General features: G+C 41.4%; 1 protein-coding gene across 8 annotated transcripts in view; it reads right to left on the bottom strand.

The window, feature by feature from the left end:
• Positions 1-2967: 2967 nt before the first annotated feature.
• The window catches only part of PPP6R2 (protein phosphatase 6 regulatory subunit 2), a 206137-nt gene continuing 186962 nt past the window's right edge, over positions 2968-22142 (bottom strand). For 5 of the 8 annotated variants that reach the window (XM_075857583.1, XM_075857588.1, XM_075857584.1 and 2 more), the window contains 2 exons: positions 14338-14493; positions 2968-6898 (listed from right to left, as the gene is read on the bottom strand). In XM_075857583.1, coding sequence (XP_075713698.1) covers positions 6847-6898; positions 14338-14493 — 208 coding nt within the window. In that variant the 3' untranslated portion in view covers positions 2968-6846. Of the gene's footprint in view, positions 6899-14333; positions 14494-22142 lie in introns of those variants that run through there. The other 3 variants (XM_075857587.1, XM_075857589.1, XM_075857590.1) reach the window with 2 other exon arrangements.

Genomic DNA, 22142 nt, shown 5'->3' with positions numbered 1-22142 from the left:
AAACCATAGCTTTCGTTTGCATCACCATTATCGACTGTGCTATTGATTCCGTCAAAAAAACGGAACCCTTTCACAATGGTGACTAACGGAAACCATTAGCAAAGTATCAGTCACCATTGAGATTAATGGTGATGCACACTATAATTTCCGTTTGCCTTTCCATTGAGGGCTTCCCCCGACGGAAAGCTCTAATGAAGCCCCTCAACGGAAAGACAACGCTGATGTGAACACACCCTTAATCTGAAGGAATTGAGAACAGTTTTCTACAATTATTGATCAAATTAGTAAGGCTTTTATCTGCTTTGTCTATTGTACACCTTATGCAGCACTTTGTGGAAGACAAACATAATATTTCTGTACATGCATCTATGTTTGATTTGGTTTTGTAAACTGCATTGCAGTGTATCCACTTTTACTCGTCTTTCATTAATTTACTAAACAGTCAAATTAACAGAATGCTCACAGCACCAGTCAGGAGACAACTGCACACAATGTTTATTAATAGTCTGTAACAACAGAGCAGTAGCAGCATCAACCTGGTGCACATAGGTCTGCATAGGAGCTGATAACGTGCTGTTCGCACAGGGCACAGCTGTAGCAAGCTCTTCAGCTGTGTGAGCAAGACAGTATAAAGACATCTTATAGAAATAAATTGGAGGGCCATTTTAACTTCCTAAAATGTACTACCATTAAAAGCTATGGAAACCTTTGACATGGAAAAAATTATTTTTATATCTGTAAGTGGTTACTTAAAAAATTTGCACTAAGATTCAGGCTGCAATCTCCATTCTTTTATTTGTTTTCAGACCTGATATTCAGTTTGCAACCTGCTTCTAGTTTCAGACTTTTCACCTGTGGATGTGTTCCTTCCAGTAATACATGCTGTATGTGAGGTCTGCGTGTCCAGGATGCTGCTGTCTTCACTAGACCTCATGTATCATACAGCTTTCTCTCTACACTAGCCTGTGTGATTGCCCTTCTGCTCTTCTCCATATCTACTCTCTGATACTGACAGCCTGTGTGAGCTTTCCTCCACTCTCTGATCTGCTGTGTACAACCTACTCCCCCTCCCTGCTGCTATCACAAACACTGAAAGAGAGGGGAGAACAGATTACGTCAGCCCATCAGAAGTACACTGACAGATTTGAGTTAGAAGCAGCAACACAGCTAGTTATCTACAGGAGCTGCACAAACTTTACAACAGCAAAATAAAAGCACATTTTTTAATGAAGAGTATTCAGAAAGTCGTTCAACTCTGCATTTATGAAGCAAATGAACAATAAAAAACAATTGCAATGGTGTCTATAGTCTCTAAGGCTTCCAAGATACAAGTCGCTGCAGTAAGCATTTCTATTGGCTTAACCCCATTTCAATATCTGCAATCTTTAGTTTGCAATTTTTTCTACATATGTTCTGTGTAATATATTTGAATATACAGTCTGCACTGCAAACAGAAAAATGCATTGAATAAGAGTCCTTAGAAAAGTGCAAATAGTAAAATAACATTTAGGATTAGAAATGTTCTGAGTAGATTCTGTTTTGTTGACACTGACAGTTCTCTTGTAATGATATGTAACCCATGCCTGCTGAGTTAATAAAGCTAAACTATTCTAAAATCTATTTTTTTTAAATATGTGTGATGGATATATTTAGCCATATTCTCTACCATCCAGAAACATGACCATTAGAAGGGTTGTATGAGATTGAGAAAAATGTTTTTTTTAAATCTTTTTTTCCCATTAACAGCGCCACTCTTATTCATGGTCTTTGTCTGGTACTACAGACTAAACACATTCACGTGAATAGGCCTGGTCTGCTGTACCAGACACATGCCATGGACAGCTGTTGATAAATATAAATAAAGAAATAAATCATCTTTTTTACTAATCTCATACAATCCCTTTATGATTCAATGTTTATTAGAACATATTGATACCATCAGAACAGAACGATTGAAACGTAAATAAAGTACATATGAGCTGTTTTTTAGATAAACATGTCCATATAATCATTGGACAAATTTAAAATCAGCACAACTGTGGAGTAATAATAGTACATGGAATACAAGACAGACTGCAGGTAAATACAAGAAAGCATAGGGAGTAGGAAAGTGGAGGTCATCCTGACCTAGAAAGTTACATTTGGAAGGTTATGGATTCCTCAAAGGCTATGGACACCTTTGACATGAAAATACATTTTTATACATAGGTTAGTGGTTACCTGGAGTTAAAAAAAAAAGTTGCAGTAAGTTTCAGGCTGCAATCTTCATGCCTTCATTAATTTGCAGACCCCCTGATATTCAATTTGCAAGCTGCTCTAGTTTCAGAATTGTTTCCTGTGGATGTGTCCCTCCCAGTAATAGATGCTGGATGTGAGGTCTGTGTGTCCAGGATGCTGCTGTCTTCACTAGCTCTCATGTATCATATAGCTTTCTTTCTTCACTAGCCTGCGTGATTGCTCTTCTCCCTATCTACACTTTGATACAGACAGCCTGTGTGATCTGCCCTACTTGAAGACTTGGAAGCTTTCCCTTCCTCTCTCCACACTCTTATCTGCTGTGTAAAAGCTCCCACTCCCTGCCCAGATTATGTCAGCCCATCAGGTAAAGCAGACTGACAGATTTAAGTTAGATTTAAGTTAAGGCTTCGTTCACATCTGCGTCAGGGACCCGTTCTGACGTTCAGTCAGAGGTTCCCGTCAGAACGGGACCCTGACTGAAACAAACGGAAACCATAGGTTACCGTTTGCATCAGCATTGATTTCAATGGTGACTGATCTGGTGCCAATGGTTTCCGTTTGTCTCAGTTGTGTAAGGGTTCCGTCGTTTTGACGGAATCAATACCAGCACAACTGAGACAAACGGAAACCATTGGCACCGGATCCGTCACCATTGAAATCAATGGGGATGCAAATGGAAACCTATGGTTTCCGTTTGCTTCAATCAGGGTCCCTTTCTGACAGAACATCAGAATGGGACCCTGACGCAGATGTGAACGAAGCAGCACAGCCAGTTATCTACAGGAGCTGCACAGATTATATAGCAGCAAAATGGTAAGACATTTTTTAACAAAGACTACTTAGAAAGTTGCTTAATTTTGCATTTAGGAAGCAAAAAAAAATAAAAAAAATATGTCAGTGCAAAGGTATCCAAAGTCTTTAAACATGGACCGGGACTTGTACTACCCAACCGCTAGGAGGATATCTTAAAAAGAAAAAAAAAAACAAAACAAAAAAACACAGTGATTAATTTAATTTAAAAACATAGCTCTATTTATTGACCTTTCGTCTTCAAATGTTAGTAAAGTTAAAAAAAAAAAAAAAAAAAAGGTACAACACATTACGGATAAAAAAATAAAAATTAAATGTCAAACTTTCTAATCAGCAGCTGTGAACAATTCCTGAGGATATGGAAATATTGACTCACCTTAGTCTTTCATCATAATAGCAATCCAGCTCTATTAAAAACTTACTGGGCTGTAATCATTTGTCAATTTGAGGTTCTCCTTCAAAAAGCAGCAGCAACGCAAAAAACCCTTACCTATCGGAAAAGTCTAGATGGCAGTATGTTACTGCTGACTCCAGGATACAGTTAATAAGCTGAAGCAGTCTTTAAGGAATAATATAAGATCAAAGAATAATGTGGTACCCTCTGAATCGGCCAGGCGTCCACTCATATTCCCATTTCTCAAAAGTAAAATAAATTTTTTTGGTGACACTGTTCCTTTAAAAAAATTCATACAGATCGAACGCAATTTACCATGCATATAAAAGTTGAGAAGAACAAAAGGTGTTGAAATGTAACCTCATCCGTATCATAAAAGTCAACCAAGATAGAAGTTCTCAAAGGGGTTTTCCCATCAGGGACATTTATAACATATCCACAGGATATGGGACCCGCACCTGTATCTCTAAAATGGGGCCACCTAAATCCCATTCTACCTCTCTGTGCTCCGGCTGACTCGTGTGATTTCCGACCATGAAGAAGGATACAGCGCAGCTCGCTGAGCTACGATGTTTCCGTAAGCCCCATAGAACTGAATGGTAGTTACGGAAACAGCGTAGCTCGCATGCTACTCTGCATCCGTAAATGCTATTCACTACTATGGGAGTTATGGAAACAGCAACTCCCGACCATATAGTCAGGAGGTGTCCAGGAGTCAGCGGGAGCAGAAAAAGCTAGAAGGGGGTTAGGCGGTCCTGTTCTAGAGATAGGTGCGGGACATTTATGACATATCCTGTGGATATATAATAAATTACCCTGATGGGAAAACCCCTTTAAGACAATACTATGGCACAGTTTTCAGTGACATTCTTAAAAATAATAAAATACAATAGATAGCACTGAAATCAAACAAAACAAGATTAACGGACAATACAGATTTGTAAGAAAAACTAATTGTACTTCAATCATAATCATAACCAGAAAGACAAATTTAAGATAACAAACGTAAGATAAAATCGTAGTATCGTAGTAAGAGATTTAAAATGTCACTCAATATTTAGAAAAAAAATAATCTGCAATTGCCGTTTACAAATCCTGCTTAAAATACTCAAGTCTGCAACACCTTTCGCTTTTCTTTACCTACATATCTTTAAGATTGTCCCTGAAATGTGGAGATAGAGAATAAGGCCTTGTTCACACGGCGTGTATTCAACGTGTTTTTTTCCCACCTTTTCCGTGCCAAAACACATGCGTTAAAAACGCATGCTTTAAGCTTCCCATTGACATCAATGGGAAAACGCATACAACGCTTATTTTTACGCTCACGTGTTTAAAAAATGCGTCGTGTAAAAAAAAGAAGTGTCAGGTCAATTATTGGCGTGAAAAACGTGCTGAAAACTAGCCTAGTTCCATAGTCAAGGGTAGTCCTAATTACATGCCAAAAAAACGCGCTGAAAAACGCCTGTATCTTAAAAAGCGCTTTGTAAAACCGCTAGCATTTACAAGTCGTTTTTTTTGAGCGCCGGGTGAACATGGCCTAAGTTGATTTATATTTGTAAAACTGTCATATGTGAGTGAGGGGCTTGTAAAAGAAAATTAACTGGATTTTAGATCAAGTCTTTCAGTGGCTATGAATATCCACCCCATGATAAGATAGACATTAGGATACAAGTAAATGGTGCTGGCAGAGAGCGGTACAGAGATGTTTTACTGTATCAGGAAATTACTCAGAGTATTAGCTGGTTAGGTTTTTGTGTGAATGTTGGAATTATAGGATCAGGATTGGTATGAACTGCAGATTTAACTTTCAGAGGTCATATCCTATAGGTAAATTAGACTTTTACTAAATTAATTTGAACTAAAAAATCATTCATTTTTAAATATCAAAGGTGGATGAAAAGGATCAGTAGGTAAAGTGCATGGAAACAGAATACTGTAACCCGTCTGCACCAGTTTATGTCCAATGTTTTTCCACACACTAGACCTGCTTGTGATCTGGACTGCTATTAAAGGGAACGGGTCACGGAAATTTTTTTTTTGATATGTTATTGCTTTTAGTATGTCCTTAAAATAAATTCTATTTATTTGTGTTTTTGTGTTATACTTTTTTCTTTCTTTTACTTCTCTATGGGGGCTGGCATTTTTTTTTCATCTCTGAATGTGTCGATTAACGACACATACAGAGATGGAATACGGCACATACATCCCCATAGAGAATGCGAACGGGAGCCGTTCCATTCACTATGGTGTACGCCGTCTGTGTGGGAACGGCGCATGCGCAGCTCCCACACAGACCAAAAGGAAGGCCTTCGGCAGGGCGACATCCGGCGCCATTTTCATGTGGTCCGGAAGCCGCGGCCGGACAGTAAGACGACTACTTCCGGTTGCGGCTTCCGGCCATATGTTCAGACGCAAGGACTAGGAGCGGAGGCAGCGGCACGAGCAGGTAAGTTATGTTTGTGTATGTTCGTGTTATACTGTGTGATTACCACTGTATCTAATCCTCCTAGTTTGAACATTCAACCCCCTCCTTTCTCCTGGCACTAGCCAGGATAAAGGAGGGGGGATAGTTTGAGGATGCTAGAGCGAGTGTGTCTTCTCCAATTTCGCAGCATAAAGCAATGAGGTTGCTTTACTACATGCCAATGCTGCAATTTTGGGAATTGCTCCCTCTAGTGACCAGCACATGGAAATGTTATAAATTAGAATCTAATTTATAATATTTCCTGACTTGTGAAAAAAAATTTAAATTTAGAACAATGTGTAATCATTTATATACTGTTTAACTAAAAAAAAGTAAAAATTTCTAGCGACACATTCCCTTTAAGGCCTTATTTACACGAACGTGTTAAACGTCTGTGGGACGGCCGTTGAAACAGCGGCCGTCCCACGGACCTATCTAATTCAATGTGGCCGTTTACACAGCCGTTGTTTCTACTGACCCTGTGAAGGGTCCGTGGGAAAATAGGACATGTCCTTACTGCTGAAAAGTATGACACCTGCAAGCAATCGGGTAGAAGCATTTGCACTAAAATTTGAAGAATTATTGCTAAAATAATGACATTTTTGCAGACACGGAAACACTACTTCACTCATGCCAGTTTCCCAGCTGCTTTGAACATCTTTCAACAGCTATGATGACAGAATTATATGAAAGAAGCTGCAGAGGTAGGAGGCAGTATTTCTTTCAAAGCATCACAGGGGTCTGGACAAACACACCCATAATGGTATTTCCAAGTTCACAGATCAGTTTGCTGAATCCACCAGTTGTACTATTCTTCTGCCGTGCTCAATAAATTGGCATAAGGTTCTTCAAACAAATCAGATGTTACTGAATCGCACAGAGGTCTCTGGGAATAAGAGGTCCTGCCTCACACCAGATGTAGTTTGGAGCTGAAGTTATGTCATGCAGGCCCATTTAATGTGGCTTCAGGATTCAGGGTAAGATCCTCATGACTGTAATAAAAATAGAAAATGAGTTAGCAATACCTCAAAGTAATTGTGTAATATCATCCCAACTGCAAGCACTGCTTTCAGTACCTTAACCCTTTAAGAATGCGACCTATTTTGGGTTTCAGGATGCAAACTTTTTTTTTTTTACCGCATTCTGAGGGATATAACTTTTGTATTTTTCCATTACTTTGACTAGATGAGGGCCTGTTTGTTGCGGGACGAGTTATATCTTTTAACCCTTTAGCAACATCCGCCATACCATACGCAGCAGGTGTCTGTTTATACAGCAAACATCCACCTGTAACGGGCGGGACCAGAAAGAATTTTGGTTCCGCACGTTCAACCCCTTAGATGCTGCGGTCAACAGCGACTGTGGCATCTTAGTGGTTAGACGAAGAGGGGGGGGCTCAGTCCCCGATAAGTCCCCCCACAACAAAATTGTGGGGGGGTGAGCGGTTCACATGGCTTTTTGTGTCTGATTATTAGGCTTTACAGGAGATCACAGAAAAAGGCAATACAGCAGTATTGCATTGTATTACATCAGCAATCGAATGGAAAAGTAAAAAAATGTTAAGTGAAAAAAATAAAATATATATATATATATATACACATACACTCATATACAGTGCATTCAGAAAGTCTTCATACTCTCTCTTTTTTCACATTTTGTTATGTTAACCCTTTCAGGACCGAGCTCATTTTGGCCTTCAGGACCAGCCCCATTTTTTAAATCTGACATGTGTCACTTTGTGTGGTAATAACTCTGGAATGCTTTTGCCTATCTAAGCGATTCTGAGATTGTTTTCTCGTGACATATTGTACTTTATGCTAGTGGAAAAATGTGGTCAATAAATTCATTGCTTATTTGTGAAAAAACACCAAAATTTGCAAAAATTTGCAAAAATTATGATTTTTCTAATTTTAAATTTATCTGTTTGTAAGACAGACAGTAATACCACACAAAATAGTTACTATTTCACATATTCCATATGTCTACTTTATATTTGCATTGTTGTTTGAACATCCTTTTATTTTTCTACGACGTTACAAGGATTAGAACTTTAGCAGCAATTTCTCAAATTTTCAAGAAAATTTCCAAAACCTATTTTTATAGGTACCAGTTCAGTTCTGAAGTGGCTTTGAGGGCCTTATATATAGAAACCCCCATAAGTCACCCAATTTTAAAAACTACACCCCTCAAAGTATTCAATACAGCATTTAGAAAGTTTCTTAACCCTTTAGGTATTTCACAGTTATTTAAAGCAATGTAGAGGGGAAATTTACAAATCTCTTTTTTTTGTCGGAAAATCCATTTTTTTCTGTAACACAAAATGTTTTACCAGAGAAACGCAACTCAATATATATTACCCAATTGTGCAGTTTATTGAAATATCCCACATGTGGCTCTAGTGTGGTAATGGACTGAAGCACCTGCCTCAGAAGCAAAGGAGGACCTAGTGGATTTTGGGGCCTCCTGTTTATTAGAATATATTTTAGGCACCATGTCAGGTTTGAAGAGGTTTTGTAGTGCCAAAACAGTGGAAACACCTCCAAAGAGACACCATTTGGCAAATTACACCCCTCAAGGAATTAATCAAGGGGTGTAGTGAGCATTTTAACCCCACAGGTTTTTTGCTGAATTTTGTGGAATTGGTCCGTAAAAATGAAAATCTAAATTTTATTCAATAAAACTTAGAAATGATACATTTTTACAAGCAATAAAGAAGAAAAAACACCCCAAGATTTGTAAAGCAATTTCTCCTGATTACGGCAATACCCCATATGTGGTAATAAATGGCTGTTTGGACGCACAGCAAGGCTCAGAAGCGAAGGAGCGCTATTTAGCTTTTGGAGCTCAAATTTACTCAATTGGTTTTCGCGTGCCATGTCCCATTTGCAAAGCCCCTGAGGGACCAAAACAGTGGACAACCCCCAGAAGTGACCCCATTTGGGAAACTACAGCCCTAAAAAGAATATGTCTAGGGGTATAGTGAGCATTTTGATCCCATAGTTTTTTTGCTGAATTTAGTGGAATTAGGCCGTCCAAACTTCTATTGTTTTTTATTCTTTTTTTTTTACGGCGTTCGTGCGCTATAAATGACATTTAGTTTATTCTGTGGGTTGATACGATTACGGTAATACCATATGTATATAGCTTTTTTTATGTTTTATGGTGTTTGCGCGATAAAATCACGGTTTTAAAAAAATTATTTCGTTTTTGTGTCGCCACATTCTAACAGCCACAACTTTTTTTATTTTTCTATCAGGAAAGCTGTGTGAGGGCTTGTTGTTTGGGGAACAAACTGTAGTTTCTATTGGTACAATTTTTGTGTACATGCGACTTAATGATCCCTATTTATGAAAATTATTTGGGAGCTGAAGTGACTAAAAATAGCGATTCCGGTATAGTTTTTTAATTTATTTTTTTTATGGTGGTCACCGTGCGGGATAAATTACATTATATGTTTACTGTTCAGGCCGTTACGGACGCAACGATACCAATTATGCATAGTTTATTTTTTTTCTAATAATAAAGGACTTTATAAGGGAAAAAAGGCAATTTTTTAATTATATTATTTTGACATTTTACTTTTGTACATTTTTTGTAACTTTTTTTTTTAGTCCCAGTAGGGACTTGAAGATCCAATTGTTGGATCGTTGTTAGAATACCCTGCAATACTTATGTATTGCAGGGTATTATACCTGTCAGTTTCACACTGACCGGAGGCATATTAGGTCCTGCCTCTAGCAGGACGTAATTGCCTTCAATAGATGGCAGACCCAAAGCCTTTCTTAGGCTTCCGGTTGCCATAGCAAATCGCCCCCCGCAACAATCGGCCCCCGCAATCGCGTAGCGGGGTGCCGATGTTGCTATAACAACTTAAATGCGTCGGTCACTATTGACTGCCGCAATAAGGGGGTTAATCGGTTCGGATCTCCGCTGTGATCCGACCCCATGTTTTCCCCCAGTACTAAGGCTGCTAGTAGCAGCCTGTACTGGGAAATGCCGGGCTGCGGGGAGCGTCTGTGTGCTCTGTTACGAGCACACGTAGATTAACGGGCTGCAGGCACAAGGACCAGCTCTGCAGCCTGTTAATCTAAGTGGGGTGGTCGGGAAGGGGTTAAGGCCTTGTGCTAAAATAAAAATCACGTTTTCCCCCATTATTCTGCACTCAATATCCCATAATGACAAAGTGAAAACAGAATTTTTGAAATTTTTGAACATTTATTAAAAATTAAAAACTCGAATTTAGCTCTGGGGCCTCCCATTTCTCTAGATAAACTTTGAAATGTTTGTATACCTTGAATGGAGCCCACCTGTGGTAAATTCATTTGATTGGACATGATTTAGAAAAACACACCCGTCTATATAAGGTCTCACAGCTGACAATGCATATCCGAGCAAAAACCAAGCCATGAGGAGGAAAGAACTGCCTGTAGAGCTCAGAACAGTATTGTGTGGATGCACAGATCTGGAGAAGGGTACAAAAAAAATTCTGCTGCACTGAAAGTTCCCAAGAGCAGAGTGGCCTCCGTAATTCTTAAACGGAAGAAGTTTGAAACAACCAGGACTATTTCTAGAGCTGGCCGCCCCACTACCATACCCAAGAAGACTGGAGGCTGTTATGGCTGCCAAAGTTGCTTCAACCAAGTACTGAGTAAAAGGTCTGAATACTTAAGGCTGCGTTCACATCTGCATCAGGGCTCCGTTCCGATGGAATTGTCAGTCAGAACGGAGCCCTGACTGGCACAAACGGAAACCAGAGGTATCCCTTCCCATCATCATTGATTTCAATGGTGACGGATCCGATCCGGTGCAAATGGTTTCCGTTTGCCTCCGTAGTGCAGGGGTTCCGTCGTTTTAGAACACAGTGGACCAATACCAGCAGATGACATGGCTCCCCAAACCATCACTGACTGTGGAAACTTCATACTGGACCGCAAGCAACTTGGAATAAGTGCCTCTCCACTCCTCCTCCAGACTCTGGGACCTTGATTTCCAAATGAAATGCAAAATATACTTTCACCTGAAAAAAGGACTTTGGACCACTGAGAAACAGTGTTGGTCCACTGTGTTATATCAAGTGCAGAGTCAACGCAGCCGTCTATCAGGAAATTTCGAGCACTTCATGCTTCCCTCTGCTGACAAGCTTTATGGAAATGCTGATTTCATTTTCCAGCAGGACTTGGCACCTGCCCACACTGCCATAAGTACCAATACCTGGTTTAATAACCACGGCATCACTGTGCTTCATTGGCCAGCAAACTCGCCTGAACTAAACCACATAGAGAATCTATGGGGTATTGTCAAGAGGAAGATGAGACACCAGACCCAACAATGCAGACAAGCTAAAGGCCGCTATCAAAGCAACCTTAGCTTCCATAACACCTCAGCAGTGCCACAGGCTGATCGCCTCCATGCCACGCCGCATTGATGCAGTAATTCATGCAAAAGGAGCCCCGACCAAGTATTGAGGGCATATACTGTATATACTTTTCAGTAGGCCTACATTTCGGTTTTAAAAATCATTTTTTAAATTGGGCTTATATAATATTCTAATTTTCTGAGACACTAAGTTTTGGGTTTTCATTAACTGTAATCACGCCGCCTTCGCTGATCCCGTGAAAACGAGAGACCTTACCTGAAGAAGACAGCACTGCATCGGTGAGCATGTAGGGCATTCATGTCGGGCTGTGTGGCATCATCTACATCGGAGCTGTGTGGCATATACAAGGAGGCTGTGTGGTATCATATACAGGGAGGCTGTGTGGTATCATATACAGGGGGTCTGTGTGGTATCATATACAGGGGGTCTGTGTGGTATCATATACAGGGGTTCTGTGTGGCATCATATACAGGGAGGCTGTGTGGCATCATATACAGGGAGGCTGTGTGGCATCATATACAGGGAGGCTGTGTGGCATCATATACAGGGAGGCTGTGTGGCATCATATACAGGGAGGCTGTGTGGCATCATATACAGGGAGGCTGTGTGGCATCATATACAGGGAGGCTGTGTGGCATCATATACAGGGAGGCTGTGTGGCATCATATACAGGGAGGCTGTGTGGCATCATATACAGGGAGGCTGTGTGGCATCATATACAGGGAGGCTGTGTGGCATCATATACAGGGAGGCTGTGTGGCATCATATACAGGGAGGCTGTGTGGCATCATATACAGGGAGGCTGTGTGGCATCATATACAGGGAGGCTGTGTGGCATCATATACAGGGAGGCGTGTGGCATCATATACAGGGAGGCGTGTGGCATCATACACAGGGAGGCGTGTGGCATCATACACAGGGAGGCGTGTGGCATCATACACAGGGAGGCGTGTGGCATCATACACAGGGAGGCGTGTGGCATCATACACAGGGAGGCGTGTGGCATCATACACAGGGAGGCTGCGTGGCATCATACACAGGGAGGCTGCGTGGCATCATATACAGGGAGGCTGCGTGGCATTATATACAGGGAGGCTGCGTGGCATCATATACAGGGAGGCTGCGTGGCATCATATACAGGGAGGCTGCGTGGCATCATATACAGGGAGGCTGCGTGGCATCATATACAGGGAGGCTGCGTGGCATCATATACAGGGAGGCTGCGTGGCATCATATACAGGGAGGCTGCGTGGCATCATATACAGGGGGCTGCGTGGCATCATATACAGCGAGGCTGCGTGGCATCATATACAGCGAGGCTGCGTGGCATCATATACAGCGAGGCTGCGTGGCATCATATACAGCGAGGCTGCGTGGCATCATATACAGCGAGGCTGCGTGGCATCATATACAGGGAGGCTGCGTGGCATCATATACAGGGAGGCTGCGTGGCATCATATACAGGGAGGCTGCGTGGCATCATATACAGGGAGGCTGCGTGGCATCATATACAGGGAGGCTGTGTGGCATCATATACAGGGAGGCTGTGTGGCATCATATACAGGGAGGCTGTGTGGCATCATATACAGGGAGGGTGCGTGGCATCATCTACAGGGAGGTGCGTGGCATCATCTACAGGGAGGTGCGTGGCATCATCTACAGGGAGGTGCGTGGCACCATCTACAGGGAGGTGCGTGGCATCATATACAGGGCGGCTGTAAATAGTGTCTAGGTGAACATGTGACCTTCCTTTGGGTGTTTTCAGGGGGCTGGGAAAAAAAAAGCCTGACCAACTAAATTCATCAGTTTTTTTTAACGGCCATGAAAAACTGATGCAAAACGGATGTCAAACGGCGATTAAAAACGGACAGACGGACTGGAAATGGATGAAAAACAGACACACTGATGCAAAATGACCGTGAAAAACTGACAGTTGATCAGTCTTTAATGGACTTTTTTTCCCACTGTAGTGTGAATATAGCCTTAACCATAATCAGAAACATTAACCCTTTCATGCCGACAATCTGTAGATTCACATCCTATTCGCATATACCCCGTGCAGACAGGGCGTGAATCTACAGATCTCTGCTCCAGCCGTCATAGCGCTGTGAAAAACACTCGGACGCCGGCTGTGTCAGTGTCCCCGGCTCCCCAGCAACCTGCTCACTGACAGCCGAACCGATTGGTTCGGCTGGTAAGCATGTGATCATCATGAATAACCAATCCTGGTGATCTCTGAAAAGTTTGTTTACAAACAAACTTTTCTCATTTGTCATCTCCTGTCAGCCTCCTTCACTCTGACACAGCGTTTTAGCGTGTTAGGGAGAACGAGACTGATCAGGAGAAGACAGAAGAAAAGTGAAAAAGACATACATACATACAATTGTGTACATATATATATATACACACATACACACACACACACATTTACAAAGTATATAGCGGATTTGTTGCGGATTTTCTCATCCACATGCGGTTGAATATTTTCCACACGGAAATCAGGGAATAAAGATGAGCAGTTACAAATCGAAGGGCCTGTTCACATCAGCGTTGGCAAACGGTGATGTGAACAGGCCCTAATCCCTCCTAATCAGACTATTTGTCTACTCTGTGACTTGAATATTTACTGGCATCTGGTTCGCAGCTATTTTTGGTCTCTTCAGTTCTGGTGCATACATATGAAGATATGTGCATGTAGACCTAGGCATAAGTGGCATGTATAAACTCTGCACATCTAGTATTTTAATGAGGTGTTGTGCGTTTTAGCCACAAATATTATACTTTGATACAAAATTGCATGAAGGTGCCCAATAGTGTAAAGTGCTGGGTGGCATTTATAATGTTTAAGGTGTCTACTTTCATAAAATATATGAGTATGGGGGTTTAAAACATCTCATTAGGGATAAGCACAAAAATGACATTTCTAGACAAATCTTATATTAAATAAAATACAGCATCAGGCAACATCCAGTAGTGGAAAAAAACCACGGTGATTTCATGCACATGTAGTCTTCATATAACAATGTCTTGTTTTTCTATAGATTTTGCACTTACCTCTTCTCTTTACAAGGGCCTTGTGTATTTGTGCAAGTTGAAATCAACTTCTGCTCCTGTGATTCATCTTCGGAACTGGCATTACAAGGGTTTTTTTCATTTGCACATTTGGTATCAGCAATAGTTAACTGATCAATGACTAGGGTGTCAGGATTACTGTAGAAGAAGAAGAAGACACGGACAATAAATTTTTCTAATAATGGGGAATAATTACATTTAGATATTAGAACCAAAATAAACCAAGATGTAAATTGTCAAAGTAAGAGGATTTATTCCCAATCTCAAGAGTGTGTAATCATTTCTTAAATGTAGGCATGGCATGTGTAGCCGGTCATGCCCATGAAAAAGCAAAAAAAAAAAGTAGAATTCTTGACAACATGGACAAGCAGGACATGCCTAGGACCTCCTCAATTTGCCAAGGCAAGATCTCATAGATCTCCCAAGTGACACATGGTGTTATAAAAAACACGAGTGAGAGACAACGTCCTTCCAATCATTAGGAGTTTTAGGGCAAATTCAGAAGTGGCGGAATTGCTGTTGAATTCCGCTGCGGACACATCGCAGTGGAATTCTGCAGCAGCTGTTTTTTACATTTGTTTCTACACATTTTTAGGAAACTTAGTTCATACGTTGCGGAAAATAACTGTACGGAAATGAGGCTGCGGTGCAGAATTTCCCCTCATTACATTGCAGAGAAGAAGCGGGATTTCACTGCGGATTTCAGCCTTTGCAATGCAAAAACTGAAATCTGTGGCAAGATCGCTGTGATATCTGCAACGTCTGAATTACCTGTCAAATATGCAAATATTAGTGCAGATTCGTTGCGTAATTTTCCGGAATCTGCACCAAGATTTGCAGCAGAAAAATTCCGCCACGCCAATTTTTGGGATAAAAAGGAACATATTTGTAGATTCCACCTTAAATCAGAAATAACTAGCAGTTTTAGAACTGCAGATGGTGACTGTCAGCAGTCAACAATATTAAAATTCCATCTGAAATAAAACCAAAACACAGTAAGGCCAATCAGCAATGTATTGTACTGTACTTTTCTGGTGCTGAATTCGCACTAAAAATCTGCCACATCTGAACATACACACAACTGATGCCATAGAAATGTCACTATATGATGCCATCAGGTAATAATGATTAATATAAATATTAAAGTTTTACTTAATATAGGTGTACTCTCTACGAAAAGTAATGCAAACCAGCAAAGCAACTTGGGACAGGAACAAACACTATATGGACAAAAGTATTGTGACAACTACACATTATACCTACACAGGAGGCATCCCATTCAAAACCCATAGGCAATAATATGGCGTTGTTTGCCGCTTTGCAGCTAAAACAGCTTCCTCTCGTCAGAAGGATTTCTACAATATTTTAGGGTGGTTCTGTGGTAATTTTTGCCCATTCATCCAGAAGAGCATTTGTGAGGCCAGACACTGATGTTGGATGGGTCAGCCTGGCTCGCAATGTCCGTTCTGGTTCATCCCAAATGTGTTCGATGAGGTTGAGGTCAGGGCTCTGTAAGGGCCAGTCAAGTTCTTCTACACCAAACTCCCCCAACCATGCCTTTATGGAGCTTGCTTTGTGCACATGGGCACAGTGATGCTGCAATAGAAAAATGCCTTCCCCAAACTGTTTCCACAAATTTGGAAGCATACAAAATTGTTCAAAATGTCTTGGTATGCTTCACTGGAACTAAAGGACCAAGGCCAAAACCTGAAAACAGCCTCACAGAATTTTTCCTGCTCCACCAAACGTTACAGTAGGCACAACAAAGTCAGGCAGGTAACGTTTTCCTGGCATTTGCCAAACCCAGACACTTCCATCAGACTGCGAGATAGAGAAGCATGATCTGTCACCTGACAGAACACATTTCCACTGCTTCAGTTGAAAGTCCAGTGGTGGCGTACACCACTCCATTCGATGCTTGGCTATATTAGGCTTGCATGTAGCTGCTTGGCCATGGAAACCCATGCCATGAAGCTTCAGTTTTTGTGCTGATGTTAATGCCAGAGGAGCTTTGGAACTCTGCACTTATTGAGTCAGCAGAGCATTGGCGACTATAACGCACTATGCTCCTTTGCACTCTGTGACCCTGCTCTGTAACTTAACGCGGTCTGTCACTTAGGCCCAATGCACACGACTGCAGTTTTTATCCGTAATTAATAATATGTAATTACGGATAATCTGCGGACCCATTTATTGCTGTAGGCCACAAACACCTTTCCACATACTTACGGGTGTGTCCAGGCCATAGAAAGGATCCGCAAAATATAGAACATGTCCTATTCCAGGCCGCAATTGCGGCACGAACACGCCCATAAAAGTCTATAGTGCAAAATTGTGGGCGGCTACGGATGTGCATCCATAGCCGTTCCTAATTGCGGAAGTGTTGCTATGCGACGGCAGCGGATTCCCCAAGAGAATGACACCAGATCGATCATTTCAAGGGGTTGGGGCATGTTGGTGACATCATTTGTAGCCTCCTTTTTTTTTGTGGACCCGTAAAAACTGTTGCACTGCGGACAGTATTTGCGGACAGCGTGCCAGATATGTGGATGACTACAGATCTCTATTTGTAGACAGTAAAAAAAAACATTACGGTCGTGTGCATGGGGCCTTAGTGGTAGAGTTGCTGTGGTTCCTAAACACTTCCACTTTTCAATAGTACCACTCACAGTTGATCATGGAATATGTAGGAGGGAAGTAATTTCATGAACGGACTTGTTGCAATGGTGGCTCCGTATTACAGTACCACACTCTAAGGCCTCATGCACACAGCCGTAGCCGTGTGCATGGTCCGTAATTACGGCACGAACGGCCGCGGAGTGTCATCTGCGGGCCATCCGCTATTCACGGACCATGCACACATTGGTTTCAATGAGCCCAGACCACAAATCCAGACCGTATAATGACCTGTCCTATTTTTTTTGCGGTCCGGGCTCCTGGCCAATGTACGGACCATGGAAACCACGGTCGTGTGCATGGGCCAATAGAAATGAATGGGTCCGCAATTCATGCACATTTTTGCGGATGAATTGCGGACGCAAAAACAGGTTCGTGTGCATAAGGCCTAATTCAGCGAGAACTTTAGAACGACCCAGTCTTACACAAATGTTTATAAAGTCAGACTGCATGGCTAGGTGCTTGATTTTATACACCTTTGGCAATGGGACTGATTGAAAGACCTGAATTCAATGATTAATAAGGTGTGTCCCAGTATTTTTGTCCATATTGTGTAGGTGTGTAGGAGTACATAGGGTGCACGCACATTTTCAGAGACGAGGTGCATGACAAGGCTAACCTATTTTAAACACATTCTTTGCCAAAATAAAATCTATAGGAGAAGGTGGAGTAAATTTCACAGCCTAGCTGCTCCCCTTGTTTAAATCATGCCCACCATGCAAAGCAGTGCAAACAAAGTGAAATATGTCTTACATGCAGTTCAATCAAGCGAATGTCTTTAAAATGTCCAACACACTTCAAACGCTTGTCAGGAATAGGGAGAATCGCAGAGGCTCATCTCATCACATTGTAATGGTCTCTGCAAGCGATAAATTCACTTTCTATAATAAGTAGAGGCTTACTCAGAGCATGGCTGTGGAGTCGGAGTCAGTTTTTAGTGGAGTCGGTAGAAATGTACCGACTCCAACTTCAAAATAATAAAATTAAAGTATTATTAATATTGTATTCGTTTATTGAATTAATAGCTTGTTGCATATTTACTTTCATAGAAATTTAAGAAAGATTTGTCATTTTAAATCATATAAATAAATGTGATATTTTATCTAAGGCCCCTATTTATCAAAAAGCAGTGATAACTAGGATATTCTAACGGCAATAGAAAATCGGTTATCAGCTCTCTGTTGTTCTCTCTCTTAGACAAAGTATCTTCATGTTGCTGCTCCAAAGCCCCTAGTTAAAATCTGTGCTGCACATGCTCAGTAGTAAAGTTTCTCCACTGAAGACCAGAGGAGGAAGTTCACTACTGGGCACAAGGACGTTTTAACACTTTAGTGGACCCAGTGCAAACGTTTCCTGAAAAGACTTGAGCGCTCAGGATTATTATTGTCTTTGATCCCAGTGATCGGGCTGCACTAAGAGCTGTGAGTACCTGTACTGTAGTGTCATGTACTTATCATGCAGTCTCCCGTTCTGCTATGCAACTATCCTCCCTGCTCTTACATCCCCCTTCCCACTTCCTTTTCGGCACACAGCCAATCCGCTCAGCTGGCATGGCGCCGCAGTGAGCTGTACACCTCTGAACAGAACTGGATGAAATATACATGGACAGAAATATATGAGTGCACACTATTTTCTTACAACATTACCAACCACACATATATTTATACAAAGCGAGCAGACAACTGGGCTTATTATACATGAGCCACTGATGGCAGAGCTGGATTTGGACAGTTGAAAAGTAGAGGAGTTGGCGTCAGATTTGGAAGTTTGGCTTACCGACTCCACAGCCCTGATTCAGAGTCCCGTACAGTACACAGAGTACCAGGAAAAAAACATGGAGTCACCCTCCCCTGGTATCCAAAGGAGCAACTCATCCTGGAACAGGTAGATAGCAGTACAGGACATGTAGTACCGCACTGTACTGTAGACAGACGCTACTAGACAGCCAATCAGTGCATGCCCTTCAGTAATACAGGTGTTTTACCAGTAAAACGCCCATGCGGATTGGCTGGATCTTCTAGCGAATAGCACATGCCGCAGATTCTGACTGACTTTGGCATTGTATGTTGAACGTGGTCACAGGTAAACCATTCTATGTGAAAAAATATTGTAAATGGGGGCTATTGAAACTTGAGGGACCACTGTATTATTGAAAGACAGGTGCATTTGGAAAGTATTCAGGGCCCCTTCACTTTTCTACATTTTATTATGGTACAGCCTTATTCTAAACTGATTAGCTTTTTTTCTCATCATTCTACAAACAAAATGAGAAAACAAAATCAGATTTGTAGAAATGCAAAGAAATGTGCAAATGTATTAAGAATATGCCTTGACACTCGCACAGGGTTGTTTCAAGTCAAAGATCTGGGGAAGGGTACAAAAAAATTGCTGCAGAATTGAAGAACCAGAAGAACACAGTGACCTTCATTATTTCTCAATTGAAGAAATTCGGAACTACAAGGACTCTTTCTAGAGCTGGTTGAACGGAGCAATCGGCACAGAAGGGCTTTGATCAGGGAGGTGACCGAGAATCTAATGGTCACTCTGACTGAGCACCAGGGTTCGGCTGTGGAGATAGAACTCTCAAAAAGGACAACCATCTCTACAGCACTTCACCAATCAGTCCTATATTGTAGACTGGCCAGACAAAACCAGTAAGCGCCAACTTAGAGCTTGCCAAATAGACCATGAGAAATAAGATCCTCTGATCTAATAAAACCAATATTAAACTCTTTTGCCTGCATGCCAAGCATCATGTCTGTTGGAATATAGCCACCACGCATCCCCTCGCCAATACCATTCCTATGCTTAAGCATGGCGGGTGGAAGCAACATGCTGTGGGGATGTTGGAACTCAGAGATTAGTTAGGATTGAGAGAAGATAATGGAACAAAGTACAGAGATTCTTCATGAAAACCTGCTCCAGAGTCCTTTGGACCACAGGCTAGGACGAAGAGTCACCTTCCAAAAGGACAATGACCCAAAGCACAGAACCAAAACAACAAAGTAGTTGCTTCCTGACAAGCCTGTAAATGTCCTTGAGATCCCCAGTCAAAGCTAGGACTTGAACCCGATCAAACATCTCTGGAAAGACCAAAAAATAGCATTGTGTATCAATGCTTCCCATCCAACCTGACAGAGCTTGAGAGGATCTGCAGAGAAAATGTAAGAATTTCCCCAAATACAGAAGATTCACTAGTTTCATATCGTACAGTACATGTCGCTAAACACTAGAGGGATCCTTTAGTATAACATTTCCAATGTGTTACTGTGTAACGTAGAATATACTACTATTTGCGCTAAAGCAATATTTGCATTTTTGACAACATATAAGGCTAATTTCACTTTTTCATTAACATGCAGAATCCAGCAACATGAGAGTTTGTATAAAAGCAAAAAAAAGTTATTTTAAAGCGCCCATCTGTCAAACTGGCAAAAGAAGTGTGAAAGATAACACACTGGCCCGTTTCCCATGCTCAGTAAGCCAGTCCCCCAAGCCTATATATCACACAGAGTGCTCAAATAGTACGGCTTTGGACAAAGACTATTTTTTACTACATATTATGTGGCTGTAATATGAGACAATAAAGCACCAATAGTACCTGCCACCCATTTTAAGCATGGATTTCTAAAAACCATTTATGGAAAGCTCAGACTATTTTGTTACAACAATTAAAATATGTTACACAATTACATTATCTGATAATTTTCTTTTTCTTAAAAGCATACATCGAGCTATAGATATTAAAACCATACACCCAAGTATACAGAACAGTAAATAAAGCTGCAATATATATGCATACTAGTATGTGGATTTTTTTTCTCTCCAGTTTTTAGTGATTGTTCTATTGCTACAGCCACAATACTCTGTTTATCCACACCATTAGGCCCCTTTCACATGTAGTCTATTCCTTCTGTCGGAAGTATATGGACTCCCAACATATACCTCCTATGCAAGGTGGCGACGTATCCCGCTGTATAGGCATATGTCGGTCCCGAAACCTCGCAGACAAAGTTCTACCGGAGGCGCTGTGCCCTGGGAAGCTCCTGAAGTCACTGTCTATATAAAGACAGTGATGTCAGGGACTTTTCCAGTCCCAGAGTCTACAACCAGAGCGCTTCCGATGCTCTGGCCGGGGGCTACCTAGTTGCATCCATATATGATCCCTGGGACAAGCAATACCCGATGCTCTTCCCAGGGTACTCCAGCCCTGGGAAAGCTCCTTGAAACATACGTTTAAAATATACCTGCGATGGATGGCATGCAGTGGCATCAGTCACACAAAGGCTTCCATGTTAAATAAAACCGTATACCGTGCGGTATACATTTTTTTGCGGGATCCCTCAGGATGGAATAGCAGTCTACTACGCTATTCCATCCTTAAAAAAAAATACCAGCCTAGGGAGGCCAAAAGGGCACTCTTTTGGCCTCCGTAAGGCTAATGGAGCCCTATGGACATCCCGACGTACATGATAAATGTAGAGCATAGATGAAATGTTAATGGGGCCTTACTTATTAAGATCACAGCAGGCCAACACAATGACTTCCAAGATGTATTCACTTGCTTATGGCTTCTATTAACCCGGTCACTGCCAAGGATGTATATAATACGTCATGACTTTAAACTATTGCCATGACTCGAATTTGAGGGATAGAGCCAAAAATCTTAGCTTTCAAAATAAGTTTCAAGGATCAAGGCAATATTCGGGGAGTAGCACTCGTTTAAAGTTGAGGAGCAGGATGAGAAGTCTTACTTAGTTCTGCCCATAAATAGGGAAGGTGTAGGAATGTAGCTGCAAGTGACAGCAGGTAGAAAGATCACCGTTTGTTCGGTCATCTCTCACCTTGTACAGCCTCCAGTCACCCTCGGGGTCTGATACATGGACATTTTTTCATGTTATCACCTCTCCTTATCAATATGTTCTCTCCATTTGTCCCATTAGGGGGCCTTTTCGTTTTCTCTTGCTCTTTCTCTCTCTACTAAAGCGGTGAGAAGTTGAGTAGTTGCACATCTAATGCCTATTAAGGACATTTGTCGACTTAAATGTTTACTACAATCTGGAATGCATAGATTTTTAGTCTCTTCAGTTTTGATGATTATGTGTATATAT

Source organism: Rhinoderma darwinii, chromosome 3 (genome assembly GCF_050947455.1).
Source record: "Rhinoderma darwinii isolate aRhiDar2 chromosome 3, aRhiDar2.hap1, whole genome shotgun sequence".
Lineage (NCBI taxonomy): Eukaryota > Metazoa > Chordata > Amphibia > Anura > Rhinodermatidae > Rhinoderma > Rhinoderma darwinii.
The sequence above is the reverse complement of the archived record's forward strand: the minus strand, read 5'-3'. Positions and strand labels throughout refer to the sequence as shown.